We start from the raw sequence: 24,795 nt of genomic DNA on the forward strand, positions 1-24,795 counted from the left end.
GAAATGTAAACAAACTGACTGTGCGAGACCAAAAATACAAATTCTGTAATAATTAATGTGCAAAGAGTCCCTAAATGAGTCTCTGATTGAGTTTAGTGAAAATACATGTGTACCTGAGATCCTGTGGGGGCTCCCTGATTGGGTTTGCCATTGAGGAATCTGATGGGGGGGGGGGAGCAAGTGTTCCTGAACCTGGTGGGTGCGAGTCTGGTGGCACCGAGACCTCTTTCCTGATGGCAGCAGCGAGAATAGAGCAGGTGCCGGGTGGTGTGAATCCTTGATGATCGCTGCTGCTCTCCGACGGCAGCGTTCCCTGTAGATGTTCTCGACGGTGGGGAGGGTTTTGCCTGTGATGTCCTGGACTGTGTCCACTACCTTTTCACTCAGGGGTATTGGTGTCCCCGAACCAGACCGTGATGCAGATGGTCAGCACACTTTCCACCGCACCTCTGTAGAAATTTGCCAGGGTTTCTGGTTTCATACCAAACCTCCACAAACTCCTGAGGAAGTAGAGGTGCTGACGGGCTTTCTTCACGATGCCATTGGTGTGTTGGGTCCAGGAAAGATCCTCCGAGATAGTGACTCCCAGGAACTTAAATTTGCTCACCTTCTCCACCTCTGATCCCCCAATGATCACTGGATCGTAAACCTCTGAATTTCCTTTCCTGACGTCAACAATCAGCTCCTTAGTTTTGGTGACGTTGAGTGTGAGGTTGTTGTTGTACCATTCAGCCACGTTTTCAATCTCCCTCCTGTTTGCTGACTGATCCCCTTCCTTTATACAACCCACCACCGTGGTATCGTCAGCAAATTTGTAGATGGTGTTATTGTCGTACCGAGCCAGACAGGTGTAAAGTGAGTAGAGCAGGGGGCCAAGAACACAGCCCTGTAGTGCTCCGGTACTGATGGAGATTGTGGAGGAGAAGTTCTTGCCAATCCTCACTGATAGTGGTCTGGAGGTGAAGAAATCCAGGGTCCATGCATCAGGTATGTGTGAGGTGGGCAGAAATGGAGAAGGAATTTGTCCGTTGGGACTGGGCACGTTTGCAAGATGTCTACTTGCCCACGACCATGAGCGCTGTTTATTCAAACTCAATGAAGTAAACAACAAAGTGAAACATACAGATGCAGGCAGAAATATCTTGGGCACGTTCCAGCAAACCAGTGCGAAGGAATGTGAAGAATTCCCGAGAAAGCCCGCAGGGGCACGCAGTGGAGTTAAGGGAGTAAGCTGCAAGGCCCGCCCCAGTGATGACAACCGAACACAGACAGAAGCCCTGGTGGGACCTCTGCAGGTCCTCCCAGATGACGAGCCACAGAGTAAGCCCCCGGCCCACCTGAACCGAGGGGGTCTGGCATGAATCCCTCTTGTAGGGCCACTGAGTGGAAGCAACCATGTGAGGTGGAGCGTGGGGGTGGGGGGAGCATGTCAGACCTTGGTAGGTCCATCCTTCCCAAGTTCATGTTCATTGTCAATCACCCAAATGCAGGTGGCAGAGGTTGTTTTGCGAGCATTCCAGTAGACACTTCACAAATAGTACGATACAGTACGGAGAGCAGAGTTACAGAGAGAGATCAGATGGGGTGGAGCAAAGGTAGAATTATATCAGCAGCGTGGGGATCATACAGGAGTCTGATAACAGCGGGAAAGAAACTATCCTTGAATTTCACTCTCCTGAATCTCCTTCCGGATTTGAGGGGGGGTGACAAAAATGTGGCTGGGACAGGAAGAGTGTTTGACTCTGTCTGCAGCTCTCTGGAGGCAGGTCTTCTTCTTTGGCTTGGCTTCGCGGACGAAGATTTATGGAGGGGGTAAATGTCCACGTCAGCTGCAGGCTCGTTTGTGGCTGACAAGTCCGATGTGGGACAGGCAGACACGGTTGCAGCGGTTGCAGGGGAAAATTGGTGGGTTGGGGTTGGGTGTTGGGCCAGATGTTTGATCGTTCCCACCTCTGTGGAGGATTGCCACATCCCTTGACATCAACAAGATGCATAAGGCCGTTGATAAGCTTCTGTAACTGCCCATTGTTCATTTCTCTGAGTATCAGAGTGGATGACTGGGGAAGATGTGATGACCAAACTAGAGTCCATCCGGTCATGGGACCACAGCTCGACTTCATGGACCTGAAGTGTCTGAGCTGGGAAACAAAGTTCATTGGGAGAAGTGAATGAACCTAGAGACGTCCCACTGTCCAATGGTGGGAGCAAGAGGGTTCAGAGAGTCACAGTCATGGCAAAGAACAGGCCCTTCAGCCCAATGTCCATGCCAGCCCAGTGGGCATTCTGGGCCAGACCCATTTGTCTTCAATTGATCCATATCCCTCCAAACCCCTAAATCAGTCCAAATGTCTTTTGAATGTCAGAGTTGTCCCCACTTTTTCAACTTCCTCTGGCAGCTCGTTCCAGAAACAGACCCCTGTCGGAGTGAAAGGTTGACCCTCAGGGCCCTCTTAAATCTCTCCCCTCCCACCATAAACCTCTGCCTTGTTCTAGAATGATCTTCCCTGAGATGCAGACTGCGAGCATTCACTTTGCCCTTGCCCATCACAACTTTATAGACCTTTGAGGTCAGCTCTCAGTTCCACCATTGGAGGAAGGAGAGCGGAATGCACGAGTGAATGGGTTCATAAGACATAGGAGCAGAAATAGGCCATTTAGCCCATCAAGTCTAACCTGCCATTCAATCATGAGGTGATTTATTTCCCCACTCACCCCCCACTGCCTGACCTTCTCCCCGTAACCTTTGATGCTTTGGATAATCAAGAACCGATCAATCTCTGCCTTAAATACACCCAGTGATCTGGTCTCCACAACCACCTGTGGCAACAAATTCCACAGATTCACCACCCTCTGGCTGAAGAAATTTCTCCCCATCTCTGTTCTAAGTGGATGCCCTTCAATCCTGAAGTGGTGCCCTCTTATCCCGGATTCTCCCACCGTGGGGAAACAACCTTTCTACATCAACTCTATCCACACCTTTAAACATTCAAAATGATTTTCCCTCATTCTCCTAAATTCCAATGAGTCCAGACCAAGAGCCGTCAAACATTCCTCGTATGATAACCCTTTCATTCTCAGATTCATCTTTGTGAACCTCCTCTGACCCCTCTCCAAAGTCAGCACATCCTTTCATAAACGAGGAGCCCAAAACTGCTCACAATCTCAACGTGGGGTCTCCCCAGAGCCTTATAAACCTCAACATCACATCCCTGCTCTTCTGTTCGATTCCCCTTGAAATGAACGCCAGCGTCGCATTGGCCTTCTTCACCACCGGCTCACAAATCTGGGAGCACTGACGAGCACTCTGCCGATTCGGAACTGCCTCATCACATGCTCCCAGGATCTCAGCCCAAGCATTCTCCATCCATCTCCTCAACCACAGGAAGATTTAGAGGCTTTGTACTGCCCCCACCCCCAGTAATAATGATGATTCCAACCTAGCAGGCACTCAGAGACCAGTTGAGCTAAGAGTGACCAGGACTGGAACCCTCAGCCCAGCTCTGGCTCTGAAGGGGTCAGTTACCTCCCACTGCCCCAGAGACGGAGCAGGTCCTCTCTCGAGATGTGAGACTGCGTGACAGAATGCTGCCCTTTCAGTCTGCTCTAGAATGGTCCGGTAACTACACAACCTTCCTGTTTACTTTCTGCGATCACAGGCGATTATCATCAGATCTCTGGATTATGGAATGTGGCTCATTGGGAAAAAGGTTTCTTAGTTTATTCTGGAATGTGATGGAATAATTATGGGAGTGTGTGGCAGGATGGTGTAGTGGGAACCTCACTCTGTATCTGACCCCGGGAGTGTGTGATAGGATGGTGTGGAGGGAGCTTCATTCTGTGTCTGACCCCGGGAGTGTGTGATGGGACGGTGCGGAGGGGGCTTCACTCTGTGTCTGACCCTGGAAGTGTGTAATGGGATGGTGTGGAGGGTGCTTCACTCTGGGTCTGACCCCAAGAGTGTGTGACGGGACGGTGTAGAGGGGGCTTCACTATGTGTCTGACCCTGGAAGTGTGTAATGGGACGGTGTGGAGGGTGCTTCATTCTGTGTCTGACCCCGGGAGTGTGTGATGGGACGGTGTGGAGGAAGCTTCATTTTGGGTCTGACCCCAAGAGTGTGTGACGGGACGGTGCGGAGGGGGCTTCACTCTGTGTCTGACCCTGGAAGTGTGAGATGGTTTAACTTCTCTTGCTTTGCTGAGCAAGCAGGAACAGACATTTAACGTTCATTAACTGACTGGATGGTATATTTTTCCTGTTCCCCTGGCCGAGAGTGATTCTGAACCCAGGCTCATGAAGGATTCCCTTTTGCTACCTGCTGGAAGCTCCTCATCTCTTCACATCCTGATCAATTCTCCCCTGGGCCTTCCATGGCTGGTCCAGCTGAGGTGATCTGGGAGGTTTGGAAGTCAGGAGAATGAGGGGGGGATTCTCATTGAAACATTTCGAATGTTGAAAGGAGTGGACAGAGTAGATGTAGAAAGGTTGTTTCCCATGGTGAGAGAGTCCAGGACAAGAAGGCACAACTTCAGGATCGAAGGGTGTCCACTTAGAACAGAGATGTGGGGAAATTTCTTCAGCCAGAGGGAGGTGAATCTGTGGAATTTTTTGCCACACGTAGTTGTGGAGGTCAGGTCATTGAGGGTATTTAAGGCAGAGATTGATAGGGTCTTGAATAGCCAGGGCTTCAAAGGTTATGGGGAGAAGGCCAGGCAGTGGGGCTGAGTGGGAGAATGGATCAGCTCGTGATTAAATAGCTGGGCAGACTTGATGGGCTGAATGGCCTGTTTCTGCTCCAATTTATCTTTATCTTATGGATTTATAGAGGTTTGGCAATAAGAGTCATGATACATCAAGATGTTTGGAGTTGAAGTGGGGTGAATCATCGCTTGGCATCTTCGAGGCCTGTGTGTAATGTTATCTTGTCCTTCCTATGTAGAAGGTTTCTTCACCTTTCTGTACCCAGGAATGTTGGGATGGCATAGTTTCAGAGACCCAGGTTCAATCCAGACTGTCTCTATGGAGTTTGCATGTTCTCCCTGTGATTGTGTGGGTAGTCCACGGGGTCTCCTGTTACCCCCCTCCACATTCCAATGACGGCTGAAAATTCAGTAGTTTTGTGGGTTTGAATTTTCTGGAGTGTGGATGGGGGATGTGGGAATTGGGAGGGTTGAAGGGGAACAGATTATTTGAAATAAGTGGAGGATGGAACTCGTGGAAGTGGCCAAAGGGATGGCAGGGTCTTGATGGGCCGAATCACTTCCTGTTCTGAATCTATCATCGAACAGCTACGAGACTAAATTGTGCGTACTTGCTCTATGTGGGACCAGATCGACCAAACCCCTCCCCACCATCTGCTCTCCTTCTACACACTGACCCACTCACTGGAGAATCTACGTCCACCCAGTGAAACACGAAAATCTGCCGTCACTGTGACTGCAGTAAAAGCCCACCCGGAAAAGCTAGAGGAACTCGGCTGGTCTCGCGGCGTCCATAGGAGACAAAGATTTATGGCCGACGTTTCGGGCTGGAGCCCTTCCTAAAGGAATGAGCCAAAGCAGGAAATCTCGGAAAGACTCAGGATTTGGACAATGTTGGTTGGGGACTGAGGCCTGAAACATTGGCAATATAGTCACTGTCAGGTGCTCGGTCGCAGATATTGCACCCTATGCGGCTGGGTGAGTGCAGCTGGGACGTTGAGGTGGCCGCGGAGAAGACGCTTTTCTGTCACCTGAACATGCTGGCTGAAGGAGAGCCACGTCCGAGCGAACGCTGGCTCCTGTGGACTGTGGCCATAGTCCCACTGCTTCTTGCAGGTGCAAGGGGGATTCTTGGAGCCGGAGATTATACCTACAGGAGGAGGGTTAGGTAAGTGCTCCTCCTGGTTGGGTTCTTCACTTTCAGGTGGCCTCCCAACAGCCGCATAGGGGTAGAATAGGCAGCTTTACGTCGGGGTTCATTGGCCATCTGAAAGTGCCTTAAGACTCTGGGGAACTCCACTTCTCTTCCTCTGACTGGAACAGGAGCTTAAAATAATTTCTGCCGATGGTGAATCTGTCTGCCTTACAGCAGGCAAAAGCAAATTTTGTGTAATATTGCACTTTTTATGACATGACAATCAATTGAATCTTGGATCTTGAATAATGTCTGCCGTTCCTTGTCCATTAAGAAATCTGACAGCAGAGCGAAAAACTGTTCTTGCAACATTGGGTGTTTGTCTACAGGCTCCTGTACCTCCTTCCTGATGGTAGCAGTGAGAAGATTTAAGATTCTAGATTCCTTTATTGTCATGTAATAAAATAGGTGTAATATTACATGAAATTGAGAAGCAGAGTCCACTCCCTAGAGTCGCTGAGTGTTGCTGGGTACACCTCCAGCACTTCCACAGCCCAAACCATCAGTAGCCCAAGCTCCGTATCTCGGCACGTTCTCACGTCCCAGTTCCGATACCTGGTGCCCCTTCAGCCAGCCTCCAACCGGTCTCCAACAGCCTGCAGTCTGCTTCTCTTTCTCAGACGGGGCGTGGTCTTCCTTCTTCTGGTGCTCTGTGCAAGTCCTTTGCTTCCCCAGTCTGCAAACCCTCGAGGCCACTGCCGAACAAAGGCGCCGCTGTCTTGGGCCCTGATCTCGTAGTCACAGGACTTTAAATAAACCACTGGCAACTCCTTTAAAAGGCCGTTTCAAACCTGTAAGGAGCCATCGGTAGTCAGACTGGGCGGTTGGACCCCACGGGGGAGCACTGTATAGAGATATATATAATATAGATATAAAACTTTTTATCATATTCTGTATTGTATAATGTGTAGTTTATGTGTGGTTTATAGGTAACATAATATTTCTCTCTTCCAAATCAATAGAAATATATTAAAAAGGAATCTGAAGACTGAGGGGGAGAAGCTGTCCTTGTGCCACTGAGTGCTCATCTTCAAGCTCCTGTACCTGGTGGTAGCAGAGTGAAAAGAGCACAGCCTAGGTGTTGGTGGGGGGGAGGGGGTCTTTGCTTTTTTAAGACCCCGCCTCATGTTGATGTCCTCGATGGAGTGAAGTCTGGTGCCCGTGATATCGCAGGCCGAGTTAACAACCCTCTGGAGTTTATTCTTGTCTTGAGAGTAGCGCCTCCATACCAGGTAGTGATGCAACCGGCCAGAATTCTCTCCACAGTACACCTGTAGAGGTTTACGAGCATCTTCGGTAACATATTGAATCTCCTCAGACACCTCACAGAGTATAGCCATTGGCGAGTCTTCTTCGTGATTGCATCAAAGTGGAAGCTCCAGGACAGATCCTCGGAGATATTGACACCCAGGAATTTGAAGTTCTTGACCCTTTCCACTACTGAGCACTTGATGAGGACTGGGCCGTGTTCCCCTGACTCCCTCCTTTTGTTTAGAACATAACACATTTTATTTTGCTTGTGAATGGTAAACACCAAAAACCCAGGTGTCAGGGCAGGGAAACTAATTCTTTTTATATAGAATGATATAATATTCGTTTTGCCCCTTACTCATTTGAAATTGTAGAAATATAGAACAACTCCTCTGTATTTTTGAAGTGAGAGCTGAGCACTCCCCATCCAACATCAGACCCGAGGGTTTTTGGACTATGAGTGACTTTGTCACTCCTCGGGCGATGATCCGTTTTCTGGCTTGAGCGTTCTCAGGCACAGGATGACTCGACGTCCCAACGTCCCTCTGGCAAACGAGGCGCGGGGACTGTTTCCTCTGAACCGGCTGCTGGCCCATCAGGGCCATCCCCGGCCGTTCCATCTGTGGCCAAGATTCATCCCCAGGCCACTTCTTTGTCTGCCGAGGTGGGGGAGGGGAAAAGGAGGGTGTAAATTTCTCCTGAAGTCCACAATCATCTCCTTGATTTTACTGACGTTGTTGTTACACCATCCAATGAGCTCATCCATCTCCCTCTTGCACACTTCCTCATTGCTGACAACTGTGGTGTCATTGGCGAACGTGTAGATAGTATTGGCCACAGAGTGATGGGCCAAATGGCTTCATTCTGCTCCGATGGTCAGGCAGCATCTGTGAGGTCAAAGGGACAGACAACATTTTAAGTCAAGATCCTCCAAAGATGCTGGCCTGACCTGCCCTCCTCTTCCAGTAGGTCCCCAGATCACCAGAGAGCATGTGATCAGGGTTGAGGCACGGAGTGAGTCGAGGAGTGCCCTCATGTCCGCAGGTGGAAGGAGGTGGAGCCACACTCCTCCTGTGTGAGGGAGAAGTGGAAATAAAAACCAGGATGCAAACACATTGCACTGACCCCACACTCTTCAGAGCTGGAGAAACTCAGCAGGTCAAACCGTGTCCTTTATGTAGCGAAGGTAACTATATATAACCAATGCTTCAGGCTTGAGCCCTTCTTCAGGAATGGAAAAATATCACAGGTGCCCGAACAAAATGGTGGGGGTGGAGGGGCAGGGGGAGGAGGGCGGTCCCACAGGCTGGGGGCAATAGATGGATAAGGGAGGAGGGCACAGCTGCAAACAGGGGGAGGGGGGGATGACTAATTTAGCCCACTCCCCATTCTCTCTCCCTTCCCCATTCCCCCTGCCTCCTTTCCTCCAATTCTCCACCCCCTTCCCTCTCCCTTCACCAAGCCATCCCCCCCACTCCATTCTCCACCTATGACCTCCTGCCTGTGGGACTGCGCTCCTCCCCCTGCCCCTCCCACTCCCACCATTTATTTTCCTTTCATAGCTCCATACTGACCAGCCCACTGAGTTCACAAAATCAAAAAAAACGTAGCTCAAAAATATGTCCCAAACATTTATATAACAGCGGCTGTGCTCCCAGTACCTTAAGAAAATATGTTCTATTGATCTATCCTTTTATGGTTAACTCTGACCACCAGTTATTGGATTGAGTAGACGGCAAGGGCAAGGCTATTTTTGTTTGTGAATTGTAAAATATTTTAGCTGTCCAGCCAATGGAACACTACAGCACAGTACAGGCCCTTCGGCCCGTGATGTTCTGCCAAACCCAAATATTACTTTAAGAAGTACTAAACCCTCCCTAGCCTGTATCCCTCTAGTTTTCTTCCATCCATGTGTCTGTCTAAGAGTCTTTTAAACACCCCTAATGTTCCAGCCTCCACCACCATCCCTGGCAACACATTCCTGGCACCTGCCATTCCCTGTATGAACAACATATCCCTGACATCTCCCCTGAGCCTTTCCTTGTAACAGCTCTGGTTCACCCCAGTTTACAAACAAATAAAGAACACACTCCCTCTTTTCTTTCATCCACCAGGAAGTTGACTTTATTCTCTTCAACTCCCCCAACACCACCCAGCTCAAACCCTCTGACCTTCTGTTGAGTCACTGCCACGCAGGCGAACCTGACCCTCTCACTCTCCTCTTCCTGCGTCCTGGATCCATCACCCGTTAACTGACGCTTAACACACCCGCGCTGGGGTGCTATAACCCCACGGGTCACATCGCTTACATCATTAGCGGCGGCTAAAGTCGGGGGCTTACCGGGGCTTGGGCCTACTTGGTTCGGCTGGGAGTCGGAGGAGGAGGAGCTTGGTGAAAGTGATGAGGTTAATTGGTTCGGCGAAAGCAGGCAAGGAGAAAAGGTAAGCTGAGTTATTTGCCTTCGTATTCAGAGTTATGCCAATAGGGTTTGTGCTCTGTACTGGGTGTCAGATGTGGGAACAGTGGGTGACCTCCACCCTCCCAAATGGCCACATCTGCACCAGGTGTACCGAGATGCAGTTACTAAGGGAGCGAATTAGGGATATGGAGTTGCAGATTGATGACCTGCGGCTTGTAAGGGAGAGTGAGGAGTTAATCGACTCAACTTTCAGGGCAATAAATACTCCAGAACCCGTGTCAGGTAAGTGGGAAACCGTCAGGGGGGGGAAAGAAAAAAATGAGAAAAACGGAGAGCACACCAGTGACTATCCCACTCAGCAACATTTATGTCGTATTGGATTCTGTTGAGGGAGATGACCGGACAGAAGATGGCCACGGGCACCTGGTCAATGGGAATGAGCCTGGCAGAGTGGTGCAAAAGAAAAGGAAAAGGAGAAATGCAGTAGTTATTGGGGACTCCATTGTCAGGGGTATAGACAGGAGGTTCTGTGAGCCAGATAAGTATACCCGCATGGTGTGCTGCCTCCCTGGTGCAAGGGTACGAGATCTCACAAATCGGGTCCAAAATATTCTGAGAGGAGAGGGAGAGGAGCCTCATGTCTTGGTACATGTGGGTACAAAAGTCATTGACAAGAAAAGGGAGGAGGTAATGAAAAGGGATTACAGTGAGCTGGGACGAAAGCTGAAAGACAGGAACGCTAGGGTGGTGATCTCGGGATGACTACCTGTTCCAAATGCAGGTGATGAAAAGAATGTAAGGATGAGGAAAATGAACGTGTGGCTGAGGGGCTGGTGTACAAGGCAAGGATTTGGCTTCTTGCATCATTGGGATCTCTTTTGGGGAAGGCATGATCTTTACAAGAGGGACGGGTTGCACCTAAATCCAAAGGTGTCAACATTTTGGCAAGTATGTTTGGTACAGCAGTGGGGCAAGGTTTAAACTAATTTGGCAGGGGTATGGGAACCAGAGTGATAGGGAAAAGGGTAGGGAAGATAAAGTAATGGCCAGGAAAAGTAATGTTGGGAGGAGAGAGTAATAAAAATTCAGATGGTGCAGTGAGTTTTTGGGTCAATGAGAGTGTTAAGAAAATTACAAAGAAAAATAGTGGGCAGAAAAATCAAAAGAAAAGGTTACAGAAGTCACTAGATTTTAAAAGGACAAAGAGCATAAGGGCACTTTATCTGAATGCCCGCAGTATTAGAAATAAGGTTAGTGAACTTGAGGCGCAAATCGGTACCCATGCCTATGACTGGGTCGCCATCACGGAAACATGGCTACAAGGGGACCCTAAATGGGAATTAAACTTTCAAGGGTATCAGGGGGTGCAAAGAGATCGACAGGATGGTAAGGGAAGTGGAGTTGCTCTCTTAATCAAAGAGGAGCTCTAGGCAGTAGTGAGGGATGATATAAGATCTAAAGAGCATAATGTTGAGTCCATTTGGGTAGAGATAAAGAATAACAAAGGGAAAAAATTATTGGTGGGTGTTATCTACCACCCACCAAATAACAATAGTTTAGAGGCACAGGAAATAGAGAGATAAGCGAGGCATGTAATAATGGTACGGCAGTCGTCATGGGGGACTTTAACTTCCACATAGATTGGGAAAATCGAGTTGGTTGTGGGAGTCTGGAAGAGGACTTCATAGAATGCATCCGCGATAGCTTTCTTAAGCAGCAGGTTAAGGAACCCACAAGAGAAAATGCTCTCCTGGATCTCGTGTTGTGCAATGAGATAGGTAGAGTAAATGATGTAATAGTCAGAGAGCATCTGGGAAATAGCGATCATAGTAGGATTGAATTTCTCATTCAGATGGAAGGGGAAATAGTTAGATCTAAAACTAATATATTATGCTTCAACAGGGGTGACTACCATAGGATGAGGGAGGAATTGGACAGAGTGGACTGGGAGCACAAGCTCATTGATGAAACAGTTGAGGAACAGTGGAAGGTTTTCAAAGAAATATTTTGTAATGCTCAACAAAAATAGATTCCGGTCAGGAAAAAGGGCAGCAAGGGAGGGAAAAAATCAACCGTGGTTAACAAAGGAAATAAAGGAGAGTATAAAATTGAAGGTGCAGGTGTACAAAGCTGCAAAGAGCAGTGGGAAACTGGAAGATTGGGAAAACTTTAAGAGACAACAAGGGGTTACAAAGCGGGTAATAAGAAATGGGAAAAAGGATTATGAAAGTAAATTAGCACAAAATATAAAAACAGAAAGCAAAAAATGTTATAACTATATAAAACGGAAGAGGGTGGCCAGAGTTAACATAGGACCCTTGGAGGATGAGAAAGGAAAACTGGTAGCAAAAAAATGAGGAAATGGCTGAGGCATTGAACAAGTATTTTGTGTCAGTCTTCACGGTGGAAGACACGTCCAGCATGTGCAAGTGCGGAGTTAAGGATGCGAATGTTGGGGAGGGCCTTGATAAAATAGTTTTTACAAAGGAAGTAGTGATGGAGAAACTAATGGGACTAAAGCCAGACAAATCACCTGGTCCTGATGATATGCATCCAAGGGTTCTGAAGGAAATGGCAGAAGTTAGAGTTGATGCATTGGTGGTCATAGACCAAAATTCCTTGGATTCTGGGCAGGTCCCGGCAAACTGGAAGACAACAAATGTCACGCCACTTTTTAAGAAGGGATGTAGGCAGAAGACTGGAAATTATCGGCCAATTAGCTTGACGTCTGTAGTTGGAAAAATGCTTGAAGCCGTCATTGAAGATGAAATAGTGAAACTTTTGGAACGTAAGGGTTCAATCAGGCAGACACAGCATGGTTTTAGAAAGGAAAGATCTTGTTTTTTTTTAAAATTTTTTATTTTTCACACCATAAATCACATTAGCCATGATACACACTTTTTCCTTTTCACACATATACAGTGACATTTTCTCCCACCCCCCTCCCTCCTCCCAACCCACCCCCCCACCCCCCCTCCCATCCATTTAAGGTATACAATCTAGGATACATTAAACCAGTCAGACAATGTTGTCACTCAACAAAAATACACCAGAAATTCTACTGAATCCATTCTTTTCTTTCCTTCTCCTTCCATCAACTTAGGTAATGATTGTCCCCGGTAGGTTTTCGCTATTGTATTTAATGTAAGGCTCCCATATTTGTTCGAATATTTCAATATTATTTCTTAAACTACATGTTATTTTTTCTAATGGAATACATTTATTCATTTCTATATACCATTGTTGTATTTTCAGATTATCTTCCAATTTCCAGGTTGACATAATACATTTTTTTGCTACGGCTAGAGCTATCTTAACAAATCTTTTTTGTGCATCCTCCAAATCAATTCCAAATTCTTTGTTTTTTATGTTATTTAGGAGAAAGATCTCTGGATTCTTTGGTATATTGTTTTCTGTTATTTTATTTAATATCTGATTGAGATAGGGAAGATCTTGTTTGACAAACTTGTTAGGATTCTTTGAGGATATAATGGGTGCGGTGGATAGAGGGGAACAGGTTGATGTTGTCTATTTGGATTTCCAGAAAGCGTTTGATAAGGTGCCGCACAAGAGACTTCTCAGTAAGTTACAGGAAAGTGGAGTCTGGGGAAGTCTATTGGCCTGGATTGAAAATTGGTTGTCTGACAGGAGGCAGAGAGTCGGGATAAATGGGAGTTTTTCAGGTTGGCAGAGAGTGGTAAGTGGGGTGCCGCAGGGGTCAGGGTTAGGCCCACAACTGTTCATCATTTACATTGATGACTTGGAGGAGGGGACAAAATGTGGTGGAGCCAAGTTTGCGGATGACACCAAATTGAGTGGAAGAGCAAATTGTAATGAGGATGTGGAGAGTCTGCAGAGGGATCGAGTTAAGCTGGATGAGTGGGCAAAGGTCTGGCAGATGGAGTACAATGTTAGTAAGTGTGAGGTTATCCACTTTGGCAAGAAAAATAAAAGAGCTGAATATTATTTAAAGGGTGAAAAACTACAGCATGGTGTTGTGCAGGGGGACTTGGGAGGGCTTGTGCATGAATCGCAAAACGTTAGGTTGCAGGTGCAGCAGGTTATTAAGAAGGCAAATGGAATGTTGGCCTTCATCGCGAGAGGAATTGAATTCAAGAGTAGGGAGGTAATGTTGCAACTGTACAAGGTACTGGTGAGATCCCACCTGGAGTACTGGGTCCAGTTCTGGTCTCCATATTTGAGGGACTGGCTTTGGAGACGGTCCAGAGGAGGTTTACTAGGTTGATCCCTGGGATGAAGGGGTTGACTTGTGATGAAAGATTAAATCGTCTAGGATTGTATTCGCTCGAGTTCAGAAGAATGAGAGGAGATCTTATCGAAACATATAGGATTATGAAGGGTATGGATAGGATAGATGTAGGAAGGTTTTTTGAGCTGGCCGGGGAAACTAAAACGAGAGGACACAGACTCAAGATTCGGGGGAGTAGATTTAGGACAGAGATGAGGAAAAATAGTTTTTCCCAGAGAGTAGTGAATGTTTGGAATTCTCTAATCAGGGAAGTGGTTGAGGCTGCTTCATTAAACATATTTAAAATTCGGTAGATAAATTTTTACATGATAGAGGAATTATGGGATATGGGGAGAAGGCAGGTAGGTGGAGTTAGGACATAAATTAGATCAGTCATGATCGTATTGAATGGCGGAGCAGGCTCGATGGGCCATTTTTGGCCGACTCCTGTTCCTACTTCCTATGTTCCTATGTAAGTACGCAACTGCAACACCTCCCTTCACTTTGTAGAGATGCCCTCTGGTGTTTGCTACTCCTGCCCTGACCGTCCACCCTATCTCTGCCTCTCATAATCTTGTCGACCTCTATCAACTCTCCTCTCATCCTTCTATGCTCCATAGTGAGAAGTCCCAGCTCTGTTGCCTCATACGATTTGTTTCCCAACCCAGGCATCATTCTGGTGAATCTCCTCTACTCTCTCTCCACAGCTTCCACATCCTTCCTGTAATGAGGTGAACAGAACTGAACACAATACCCCAAGAGTGGTCTCACCAGAGATTTGTGGAGTTGCAACATGACCCCTCGACTCTTGAACTCAGACCCCATTAATGAAGCCCAGCATCCCATAGACCTTCTTAACTATCCTGTGCGGTGACCTTGAGGGATGTATGGATTTGGACCCCAAAGTCCCTCTGTTCATCCACACTCTTCAGTAACCGACCATTAACCCTGTTCTCACCCTTCTGGTTTGTCCTTCCAAAATGCATCCCCTCACACGTATCCGGATTGAACTCCATCTGCCACTTTTCTGCCCAACTCTGCATCCTGTCTATATCCTCTTGTAACCTTAACAACCTTCAGTTCCATCCACAATTCCTCCAAACTTCGTGTCATCTGCAAACTTACTGACCCATCCTTCCGCCTTTTCATCCAGGTCACAAAGAGCAGGGGTCCCAGAACAGATCCCTGTGACCCCTCCACTAGTCACCGACCTCCAGGCAGAATACTTTCCTTCCACTACTACTCTCGGCTTTCTTCCTACAAGCCAATTATGTACCCATGCAGCCAATTTTCCACTCGTCCTGTGACTCATGACTTTCTGGATGAGTCTCTCGAGGGGAACCTTTGTGAAATGTCTTCCCAAAATTCATGTAGATCACATCCACTGCCCTACCCTCATCAATTTCTCATTCAACTCACAGCGGAATAAAGGCCCTTCACCCCATCTAGTTTGTACCAAGCTATGATGCTTCAGCTAAGCATTTTCTGTTGAGCCTCAGATCTGTTGCAGTTTCTTGCACGTTTCTCCAGCACTGCATCTCAAACCTGCGGTCGCTCAATGCCAGGTAATATTTAAGATACAGTAAGATAGATTATTGCATTGTGGAGGAATTAAGGGTTATGGGAAAAAGGTGGTTCTGGGTTCACAGCCAGATCAGCTGTGATCTCACTGAATGTAGGAGTGAGCTCGACGGGGGACTCCTGCTCCTGGTTCTGATGTGTTCTCTTTGGGAGCGCTGTCTCTGCGGATGCCCACACCATCGCAGCGTCCACAGCTCAGCGCATGATCCGGGAAGCAGACCAAGGCAAAGCTACCAGCTGCGGCAGGGTGAGGCCAGGGGATTCACAGCTCTGCTCCCCCCATCACACTGTCCGTTCCCCTCTTCCAAATTACTGGCGGGATGGGGGGAGTGGCTGCTGGGGGTATGGAGCGGTCTAACCACTGCACTGCCTGGTGCTGACACTCTATCTGGTGGGTTAGTACCATTAGAGCGTAGAAGGTTGAGAGGGAATTTGATAAAGGTGTTTAAAATTATGAGGGGGATAGATAGATTAGATGTGAATAGGCTCTTTCCCATTGAGGGTAGGTGAGATTGGAATGATGGGTCATAAGTTAAGGGTTAGGGGACAAGGGTTTAGAAATAACATGAGTGGGGGCTTCTTCACTCAGAGTGTGGTGGCTGAGTGGAATGACCTTCCAGAAGAGGTAGTTGTGGCAGGGTCAATTTTGTCATTTAAGAAGATGTTAGATGAGTACGTGGATGTGATGGGGCTGGAAGGTTATGGACAGGGAGAAGGTAAGTGGGACTAGTGGAGTTCACTTAAATTGGTGCGGACTTGAAGGGCCGAGATGGCCAGTTTTCGTACTGTAATTGTTTTACGGTTATATGGAAGGCTAATGGGGAAGCTTCAGAAAACAATCAGTCCTGGGTCAGGCAGTGTCCATGGAGAGAAATGGTCAGTGACAATTTGGATCTGGACCTTTACTGAGATGAGGAAGGGGAGATTGCAATTGTAGAACCATAGAACCTTACAGCACAGAAACAGCCCCTTCGGCCTTTCTCGTCTGTGCTGAACCATTTTGCTTTGACTGGTCCAACTGACTAAAGGAGGGTGGGGTGAGATCTGGGGAGAAGCTGAGATGATGGGATGCTGGAAAAAGATGGAATAGGGTGACAGGAAGGGGAAGGGTTCAAGGCTCCAAAACTAGCCCTAGAAATTATAGGCCGGTGATCCTGTAGTGGGTAAATTATTGGAATGTGTTCTAAGAGATTGGATATACAATTATTTGGATAGCCATGGACTGGTTAGGGACAGTCAACGTGGCTTTGTGTGTGGTAGATGGTGTTTAACTAAACTTATCGAGTTTTTCCAAAGAGATCAGTAGGAAAGTTGACGGAAAGGCCGTGGATGTTGTCTACATGGAGTTTAGTGAGGCCTTTGACAAGGTCCCACATGGGAGGTTAGTTCAGAAGGTTCAGAGACGAGGTGTCCATGGAGGGGTTGTAAACTGAATTTGAAATTGGCCGTATGGGAGAAGGCAGAGGGTAGTGGTGGATGATGCTTCTCAGAATGGAGGCCTGTGACTAGAGGTGCCTCAGGGATCGGTGCTGGGATCATTGTTGTTTGTCATTTATATCAATGATCTGGATAATAATTTGGGAAATTGGTTCAGCAAGTTTGCAGATGGCACTAAGATTGGAGGCGTTGTGGACAGTGAGGAAGGTTTTTCAAAGCTTCCAGAGGGATCTGGACCAGCTGGTTAAGTGGGATGAAAAATGGCCGATAGAGGCTAATGTAGAGAAGTGTGAGTTTTGGAAGGACAAACCAAGGTAGGACAGGCATGGTGAATGGTCAGGCACTGAGGAGTGCGGTAGAACAGAGTGAGCTGGGGTACAGAGACATAATTCCCTGAAAGTAGCGTCACAGGTGGACAGGGTTGTAAAAAGAGCTTTTGGCATCTTGGCCTTCATAAAATCAAAGTATTAAGTACAGGAGTTGGGATGTGATGTTAAAGTTGTACAAGACATTGGTGAGGCCAAATTTGGAGAATTATGTGCAGTTTTGGTCACTAACGACAGGAAAGATATCAATAAAATTGAAAGTGTGCAGAGAAGATTTATTATGAAGTTGCCTGAACTTCAGTGACTGAGTTACAGGGAAAGGTTAAAGAGGTTAGGACTTTATTGCCTGGAGTGTAGAACAGTGAGGGGAGATTTGATCAAGGTATTTAAAATTATGAGGGGATCAGACAGGGTAAATGTAGGTCGGCTTTTTCCACTGAGGGTCGGTGAGATACAAACCAGAGGACATGGGTTAGGGTGAAAGACGAAAAGTTTAGGGGGAACATGAGGAGGATCTTCTTCACACAGAGTGGTGGGGGTGTGGAATGAGCTGCCAGCTGAAGTGGTGAATGTGGGCTCAATTTTAACATTTAAGAAGAATTTGGTCGGGTACATGGATGGGAGGGGTATGGAGGGATATGGACTGGGTGCAGGTCAGTGGGATTGAGCAGAATAATATTTTGGCACAGACTAGAAGGGCCAAATGGCCTGATTTCTGTGCTGTAATGCTATATTGTTCAATGACACTGAGCATCAAAGGGCTGTGTTCTTAATCCCCTGCTCGACTCACTTTACACCTACAACTGTGTAGCTCAGAACAACTATAACATTATCTACATATTTTCCGACGATCCCACGGTGGTGGGTTGTATAAAGGAAGGGGATCAGTCAGCAAATAAGAGGGAGATTGAAAACGTGGCTGAATGCTACAACAACAACCACACTCAACATCACCCAAACCAAGGAGCTGATTGTTGACGTCAGGAAAGGAAAACCAGAGGTTTACGATCCAGTGATTATTGGGGGATCAGAGGTGGAGAGAGTGAGCACGTTTAAGTTCTTTGGGAGTCTCTATCTCGGAGGATCTTTCCTGGACCTAAATACTAATGGCATCATGAAGAAAGCTCATCAGCGCCTCGACTTCCTCGGGAGTTTGTGGAGGCTTGATATGACACCAGAAATCCTGGAAAATTTCTACAGAGGTGTGGTGGAAAGTGTGCTGACCGGCTGCACCCCTGAGCATAAACCCCTACAAAATTTAGTGGACACAGCCCACGGCATCACAGGCAAAACCCTCCCCACCATCGAGAACATCTACGGGGAACACTGCCGTCGGAGAGCAGCAGCGATCATCAAGGATCCACAACACCCAGCACCCGCTCTGTTCTCGCTGCTGCGATCAGGAAAGAGGTCTCGTGCCACAAGACTTGCACCCACCAGGTTCAGGAACAGTTGCTCCCCCTCCACCATCAGACTCCTCAACCTCAAACTCAATCAGGGACTTCTTTAAGGGCTCTGACTTGTCCACTTTATTGATTTTTTTCCTCTGTATTGCACAGTCAGTTTGTTTACATTTCTTTATTTTTTAACACGTGTATGTATTTACTTAAATTCAATTTTTTGCACCACCAAGTGGTGATTCTGCCTGCATGCAGGAAAAAGGAGTCTCAAGGTTGTATGTGATGTCATGTATGTTCTCTGACAATAAATCTGAACTTTGATAATCCCAGGCGACTCAATCTCCCCTCTTCCCGGCGAACTCAGGTTAGGGCAGAGGGATGAACAGGAACTGCTGGTGTTGTTACCAGCAAGCGTATAGCAAGGTACCCACTCAACGACTTTTCAGGTAAAGGTGAGCTGCCTTTTACTTGCAGTGCCTAGGAGCACATATCCATCCCGGAAAGGATTGCATGCCTAGGGACCCCAGAGGGGCGCTGGGAAGGGGGCGCTGATCAAAGAGTGCACTGAAACATGAAAGGCTGCAGGCTCTGTGATTGTAGTGGAAACACAGACTTGCTGTGTCTATACGAGAAATATCATATACCTCAATGAAGGGTTCAACCCCATATTGTTAGCGTAAATAAAAAGCAATACTTAAGTGTGCCTACATCAATCTCCATGGTCACTGTCAGAAAAACTCACAGAAATGCTGGAAGAACTCAGCTGGACTCACAGCGTCCATAGGACATAAAGATATATATTAATGCCGTTCGGTCTTGAGCCCTTCCCCAAGCAGAGATTCTGCCTGGAGGTCGGTGACTACTGGAGGGGTCGCAGGGATCTGTTCTGGGACCCCTGCAATTTGTGATTTTTATAAATGACCTGGATGAAGAGGCGGAAGGATGGGTCAGAAAGTTTGTGGATGATACAAAGATTGGAGGAGTTGTGGATGGAGCTGAAGGTTGTCGAAGGTTACAAGAGGATATAGGCAGGATGCAGAGTTGGGCAGAAAAGGGGAAGATGGGGTTCAATCCGGATAAGTGTGAGGTGATGCATTTTGGAAGGACAAACCAGAAGGCTGAGAACAGGATTAATGGTCGGTTACTTAAGAGTGTGGATGAACAGAGGGACCTTGGGGTCCAAATCCATACATCCCTCAAGGTCACCGCACAGGTTGATAGGATAGTTAAGAAGGTCTATGGGATGCTGGGCTTCATTAATAGGGGGGATTGAGTTCCAATCTCTGGTGAGACCACACTTGTTGTTTTCAGTTCTGATCACCGCATTATAGGAAGGATGTGGAAGCTGTGGAGAGGGGGCAGAGGAGATTCACCAGGATGTTGCCTGGATTGGGAAACAAGTCTCATGGGGCAAGGTTAGCAGAGCTTGGACTTTTCACTCTGGAGTGTAGAAGGATGAGAGGAGACTTGATAGAGGTCGACAAGATTCTGAGAGGCATAGATAGGGTGGACAGCCTAGGGCTGTTTCCTAGGGCAGGATCAGCAAACACCAGAGGACGTGTGTACGAAGTTTAGGGGAAACGTCAGGGGGAAGTGTTTTTTACACAGAGAGTTGTGGGTGCCTGGAATGCCTTGACAGGGGTGGTGGTGGAGGCTGGAACATTAGGGGCATTTAAGAGACTCTTAGACACGCATATGGATGGAAGAAAAATAGAGGGTTACGGAGTAGGAGGATTTAGTACTTTTTTAAAAGGAATATATGGGTCAGCACAAGATCGAGGGCTGAAGGGCCTTTACTGTGCTGTAGTGTTTTATGTTCTGTGAGTAAATAGTAGGCAAGCACCTGAATTAAAAGGCTGGGGAGAAGGGATGAATGGGCAGGGGGAGGAGTACGGACCAACAGACAAAAGGATGTTAATACGATATGGATGGGAGGAAATATGAGAATTAATTGGGGAGGGGGTTGGACCTGTGAACACAGAGCTGAGGGAAAGGAGACCAGTCAATGAGTTCACCCATTCCTCCCCCCCTCCCCCTCACCTCTCATCTCTCTTTCCTTGCAGGTCACCACCTTGTGTACTTCGCCGGTGAGCTATGAGCTGGTAAGTTGGCCTTCCCGTGGTGTGTCAGTGCTGACCATGTTCCCTGGGAGTAAACTGATGAACGTTCACTCAGTTATGGAGGAATGCTCACAGCTAAATTCATTTCAATCTCTTCTGTACCCTTTCCAAGGCTTCACGTCAAGGCCAATGGTCAGGTGTGCATTCATGGGTGGTCAGAGTCCAGCCTTGATGGGCAGGTGATGTAACATCTCACAGGTTCTGGATGGAAAGGTCATGTGACCCTCCACTAACCCCACTCCCACCAGGTTTCAGACGGAGAGGTCACATAACCCTCCACGATCCCCACTCCCACCAGGTTCCAGAAGGAGAAGTCACGTGACCCTCTATGATCTCCATTCCCACCAGGTTCCAGAGAGGCCACGTGACCCTCCATGATCCGCACTCCAACCAGGTTCCAGACGGAGAAGCCACAATACCCTCCATGATCCGTATACTAATGTCTTTTAAACAGTGCAATTGCCCCTGCCTCGAGTAACTGTGGCTGCTCGTTCCACATATCCACCACAGTCTGTGTGAAGAAGGTACCCCTCAGGTCTTTTTTAAATCTCTCCCCTCTTGTCTCTCCTCTCTCATTTTGGACTCCTTCCCCTGGAAAGAAAGACTGTGACCATTCAATAGACCTGTCCCTCTCGTGATGTAGGCCTCTACAAGCCCACCCCTCAGTCTCTGACACTTCTGGACCGTTCACGTCCTCCTCGTAACTCAATCCTCTCCTGTCTTGCTAACATCTTTAAATTTAGACAGGGTAACAACAGGCCCTTCCGGCCTAAGAGCCCGTGTCACCCGATTACATCCAATTGACCTACAACCCCTGTACGTTTTGACAGGTGGGAGGAAACCCACGCAGACACAGGGAGAATATACAAACTCCTTACAGACAGCGCCGGACCCCAGTCGCTGGTGTTGAAACAGCGTTGCACTAACCTCTGATCTTCATGAATCTTTTCTGCACTTTTCCCAATTCAATGACGTCCTTCCTGAAGGAAGGGGATGGGTTCCAAGTGCAGTCCCACCAATGTCATGCACAGATGTAACATGGTGACCCAGCTCCTCTCAGTAACCTGATTAATGAAGGCCAGCATTTTCCCCTTCCCCACCATGTCCACCTGTGTCCCCACTGTTGGGCAAAGTCTCCCCTTCGCAATTTCCTTTCTGCTTCGTGACTACCTAAATGCCTCTTGTGAACATTGTCTGTATCGGACCCCACCACTCCCTCTGGTCCAGATACCTATCAGATCCCCTGTAACCTCGTTTCTTTCCCCTGAAGCCTGTGTCTTCTTGATACCGCTCCCATGGCAACGATCTGGTGGACCTCCCTCAGCCAACTTTGTTCCGGGGTAAATAATTGCGATCCATCCCACCTCTCCCAATAACTCATGACCTCCAATTCAGTGATGATTTAAGGGAGGGATCAACAAGTTTCTGATTGGCCAGGGCATCAAAGGTAAAGGTGAGAAGGCCGGGGGCAGTGGGGCTGAGTGGGGAAATGGATCAGCTCATATGGTGAGGTAGGCTCGATGGGCTGAATAGCCAACCTGCTCGATTTGCTTTTGGTCTTATGGATCTGGAGAGCCTCCAACTCTGGGTCTCCATCCAGGAACCAGTTTGATTATAGCTTCAATCTCACACGGTTTTCCCCAATCTCAAATCTGGGCGAACACCTTCTGGAAGAGAAATGTTACGAGGCTGCACGTGGGGATGACGAGGGTCTTCTTCCCACAAGGATGGTCTCCTCATCTCTCACCCCACATCATAAACGTTACACACGAATCTTAAACACAAATACAGCCCGATCCTGACCAAATATACAAGGACCCTGTACTGTTACCCAGTACAGGTGGGAGTAACCCCCCCCTGTATAAACACTGACCCTGTACCGTTACTCAGTGACTCCCCCTGTATAAACACTGATCCAGTTTGAGTCAGTGGACAGGTCTCTCATACTAGGAGTGTATTGAATAATCTCTCTGATCCTATCTGGCCACTGGCCCCTGGATGGTTTGGTGTCCAGTGTCTGAGCCTTTGCCTGCACTTGGCTCCTCTGTGAGGGGGTGTTTGATGCCTGACCTTTCTCTCCCTCACCCTGTTGGTCGGAACTCGCTGTGAGACACAGGGTGTGGTCACAGCCTGGACGGGATCCACATTTAATCAGAAGCCGCTTCCTGAGAAAGGGTTGGATCAGGGACGTGTAGGGCGTGGGGAGAAGGAGGTCAGAGTTCTCCGCGAGCTGACTCGATGTTGACTGCAGAACCAATGCAGCTGGGAGGAACCTGGAGTGACTGACTCACAGGCTGCAGGAACCAAGTTGAGAGCAAGAGGTCAGTGCGCAACTCTCTGAGACGGATTCTCTCTGCAGGGTTCCAGCAAATCCTGCTGTCCCCTAAAGGTGCCTAATTCTGTCAGTCTCAGCACTCCCCATTCACCACACCACACCCCAAACACTGGCCAGCCCAGCAATACCTCACCCTGCCCTGTTACGATGTGCCCAACTCCCCGAATACCATCAATGTCTGGAGAAACTCAGCAGGCCATGCAGCGTCCATGGATAGAACTGGTTCTCGTCTGACCAGCTGACTTCCTTCAGCAAATTTTTGTTTGCTCCATATTCTGGGATCTGCAGATTTTGTGTTCCTTCTGGAATAAATATCTCTTCCCTGGAATAACGGCCCATCTTCAAATAATCTGCCCTCCACCTTCTTTCCTCAATAATAATCTTCTTGCTCTTCCTGCAAAACCCTCCTTGCTATCTCACCCCAGTTGTAACCATTGCTCCTGTAGTAAGATAGAGGTAGAGCAGGTTGATCCCCACGGTGGGAGAGTCTAGGACAAGAGGGCACCACTTCAGGGTTGAAGGACGCCCACTTAGAACAGAGATGTGGAGGAATTTCTTCAGCCAGAGGGGAGGGAATCTGTGGAATATGTCACCACAGGTGGTTGTGGAGGCCGGGTCATTGGGTGTATTTAAAATCAGTTATAGCAGCAAAAAGTAGGCCAATCGGCCCATCACATCCGAATAGAAGAGCAGGGACATGATGTTGAGGTTTATAAGGCCCTGGTGAGACCTCATGTGGAGATTGTGAGCAGTTTTGGACTCCTCGTTTATGAAAGGATGGCCTGATGTTGGAGAGGGTTCAGAGGAGGTTCACAAGGATGATTCCGGGAATGAAAGGTGTTTGACGGCTCTTGGCCTGGACTCATTGGAATTTAGGAGAATGGGGGGGGAATCTCATTCAAACATTTTGAACGTTGAAAGGCATGGATAGAGTGGATGTAGAAAGGTTGTTTCCCACGAAGGGAGAGTCTAGAACAGAAGGCCACAACTTCAGGATTAAAGGGTGTCCATTTAGAACAGAGATGGGGAGGAATTTCTTCAGCCAAAGGATGGTGAATCTGTCGAATTTGTTGCCACAGGTGGTTGTGGAAGCTGGGTCTTTGGGTGTATTTAAGGCAGAGATTGATAGGTTCTTGATTAGCCAGGGCATCAAAGGTTATGGGGAGAAGGCCGGGCAGGGGGAGTGAGTGAGGAAATGGATCAGCTCATAATGAAATGGCAGGGCAGACTTGATGGGCTGAATGGTCTATTTCTACTCTTAGGTCTAGTGATCTAACATGGAACAGGCCCTTCAGCCCACGATGTGGTGCCAACCCATATAAACCCATTTAACAATCTAACCCTTCCCTCCTTCACACCCGTAACTATTTTTCTTACATCTGTATGTCTAAGAGACTTTTAAATGTCCCCATTGTTTCAGCCTCCACCACCACCCCCGGCAAGGCATTCCAGGCCCCCACAACTCTCTGTGTAAAAACACATACCCCTGACGTCTCCCCTAAACTTCCCTCCCTTCACTTTGTACCCACGTCCTCTGGTGTTTGCTGATCCTACCCTGGGAAACAGGTGCTGGCCATTGCCGCTGTCTATGCCTCTCAGAATCTTGTCGAGCTCTGTCAAGTCTCCTCTGATCCTTCTACGCTCCAAGGAGAAAAACCCCAGCCCTGCCAACATTGCTTCGTAAGCACATTCTCCAATCCAAGCAACATCCTGCTAAATCTCCTCTGCACCTATATGATTCCTTACACGGCGGATAAATTTATTCAAATGACCATTTACAAAA

General features: G+C 47.8%; 1 protein-coding gene across 10 annotated transcripts in view; it reads left to right on the plus strand.

Moving 5' to 3' along the window:
• The window catches only part of LOC138762308 (tensin-1-like), a 182,173-nt gene that overhangs the window by 142,515 nt on the left and 14,863 nt on the right, over positions 1–24,795 (plus strand). For 9 of the 10 annotated variants that reach the window (XR_011356875.1, XR_011356873.1, XR_011356874.1 and 6 more), the window contains one exon: positions 20,621–20,659. Coding sequence is in view for 5 of the 10 variants with exons in the window: in XM_069936060.1 (XP_069792161.1) it covers positions 20,621–20,659 (39 nt within the window). In the remaining 5 variants the exon portion in view is untranslated. Of the gene's footprint in view, positions 1–20,620; positions 20,660–22,773; positions 22,999–24,795 lie in introns of those variants that run through there. The other variant, XR_011356877.1, reaches the window with a different exon arrangement.

This window comes from Narcine bancroftii, chromosome 4 (genome assembly GCF_036971445.1).
Source record: "Narcine bancroftii isolate sNarBan1 chromosome 4, sNarBan1.hap1, whole genome shotgun sequence".
Taxonomy (NCBI): domain Eukaryota; kingdom Metazoa; phylum Chordata; class Chondrichthyes; order Torpediniformes; family Narcinidae; genus Narcine; species Narcine bancroftii.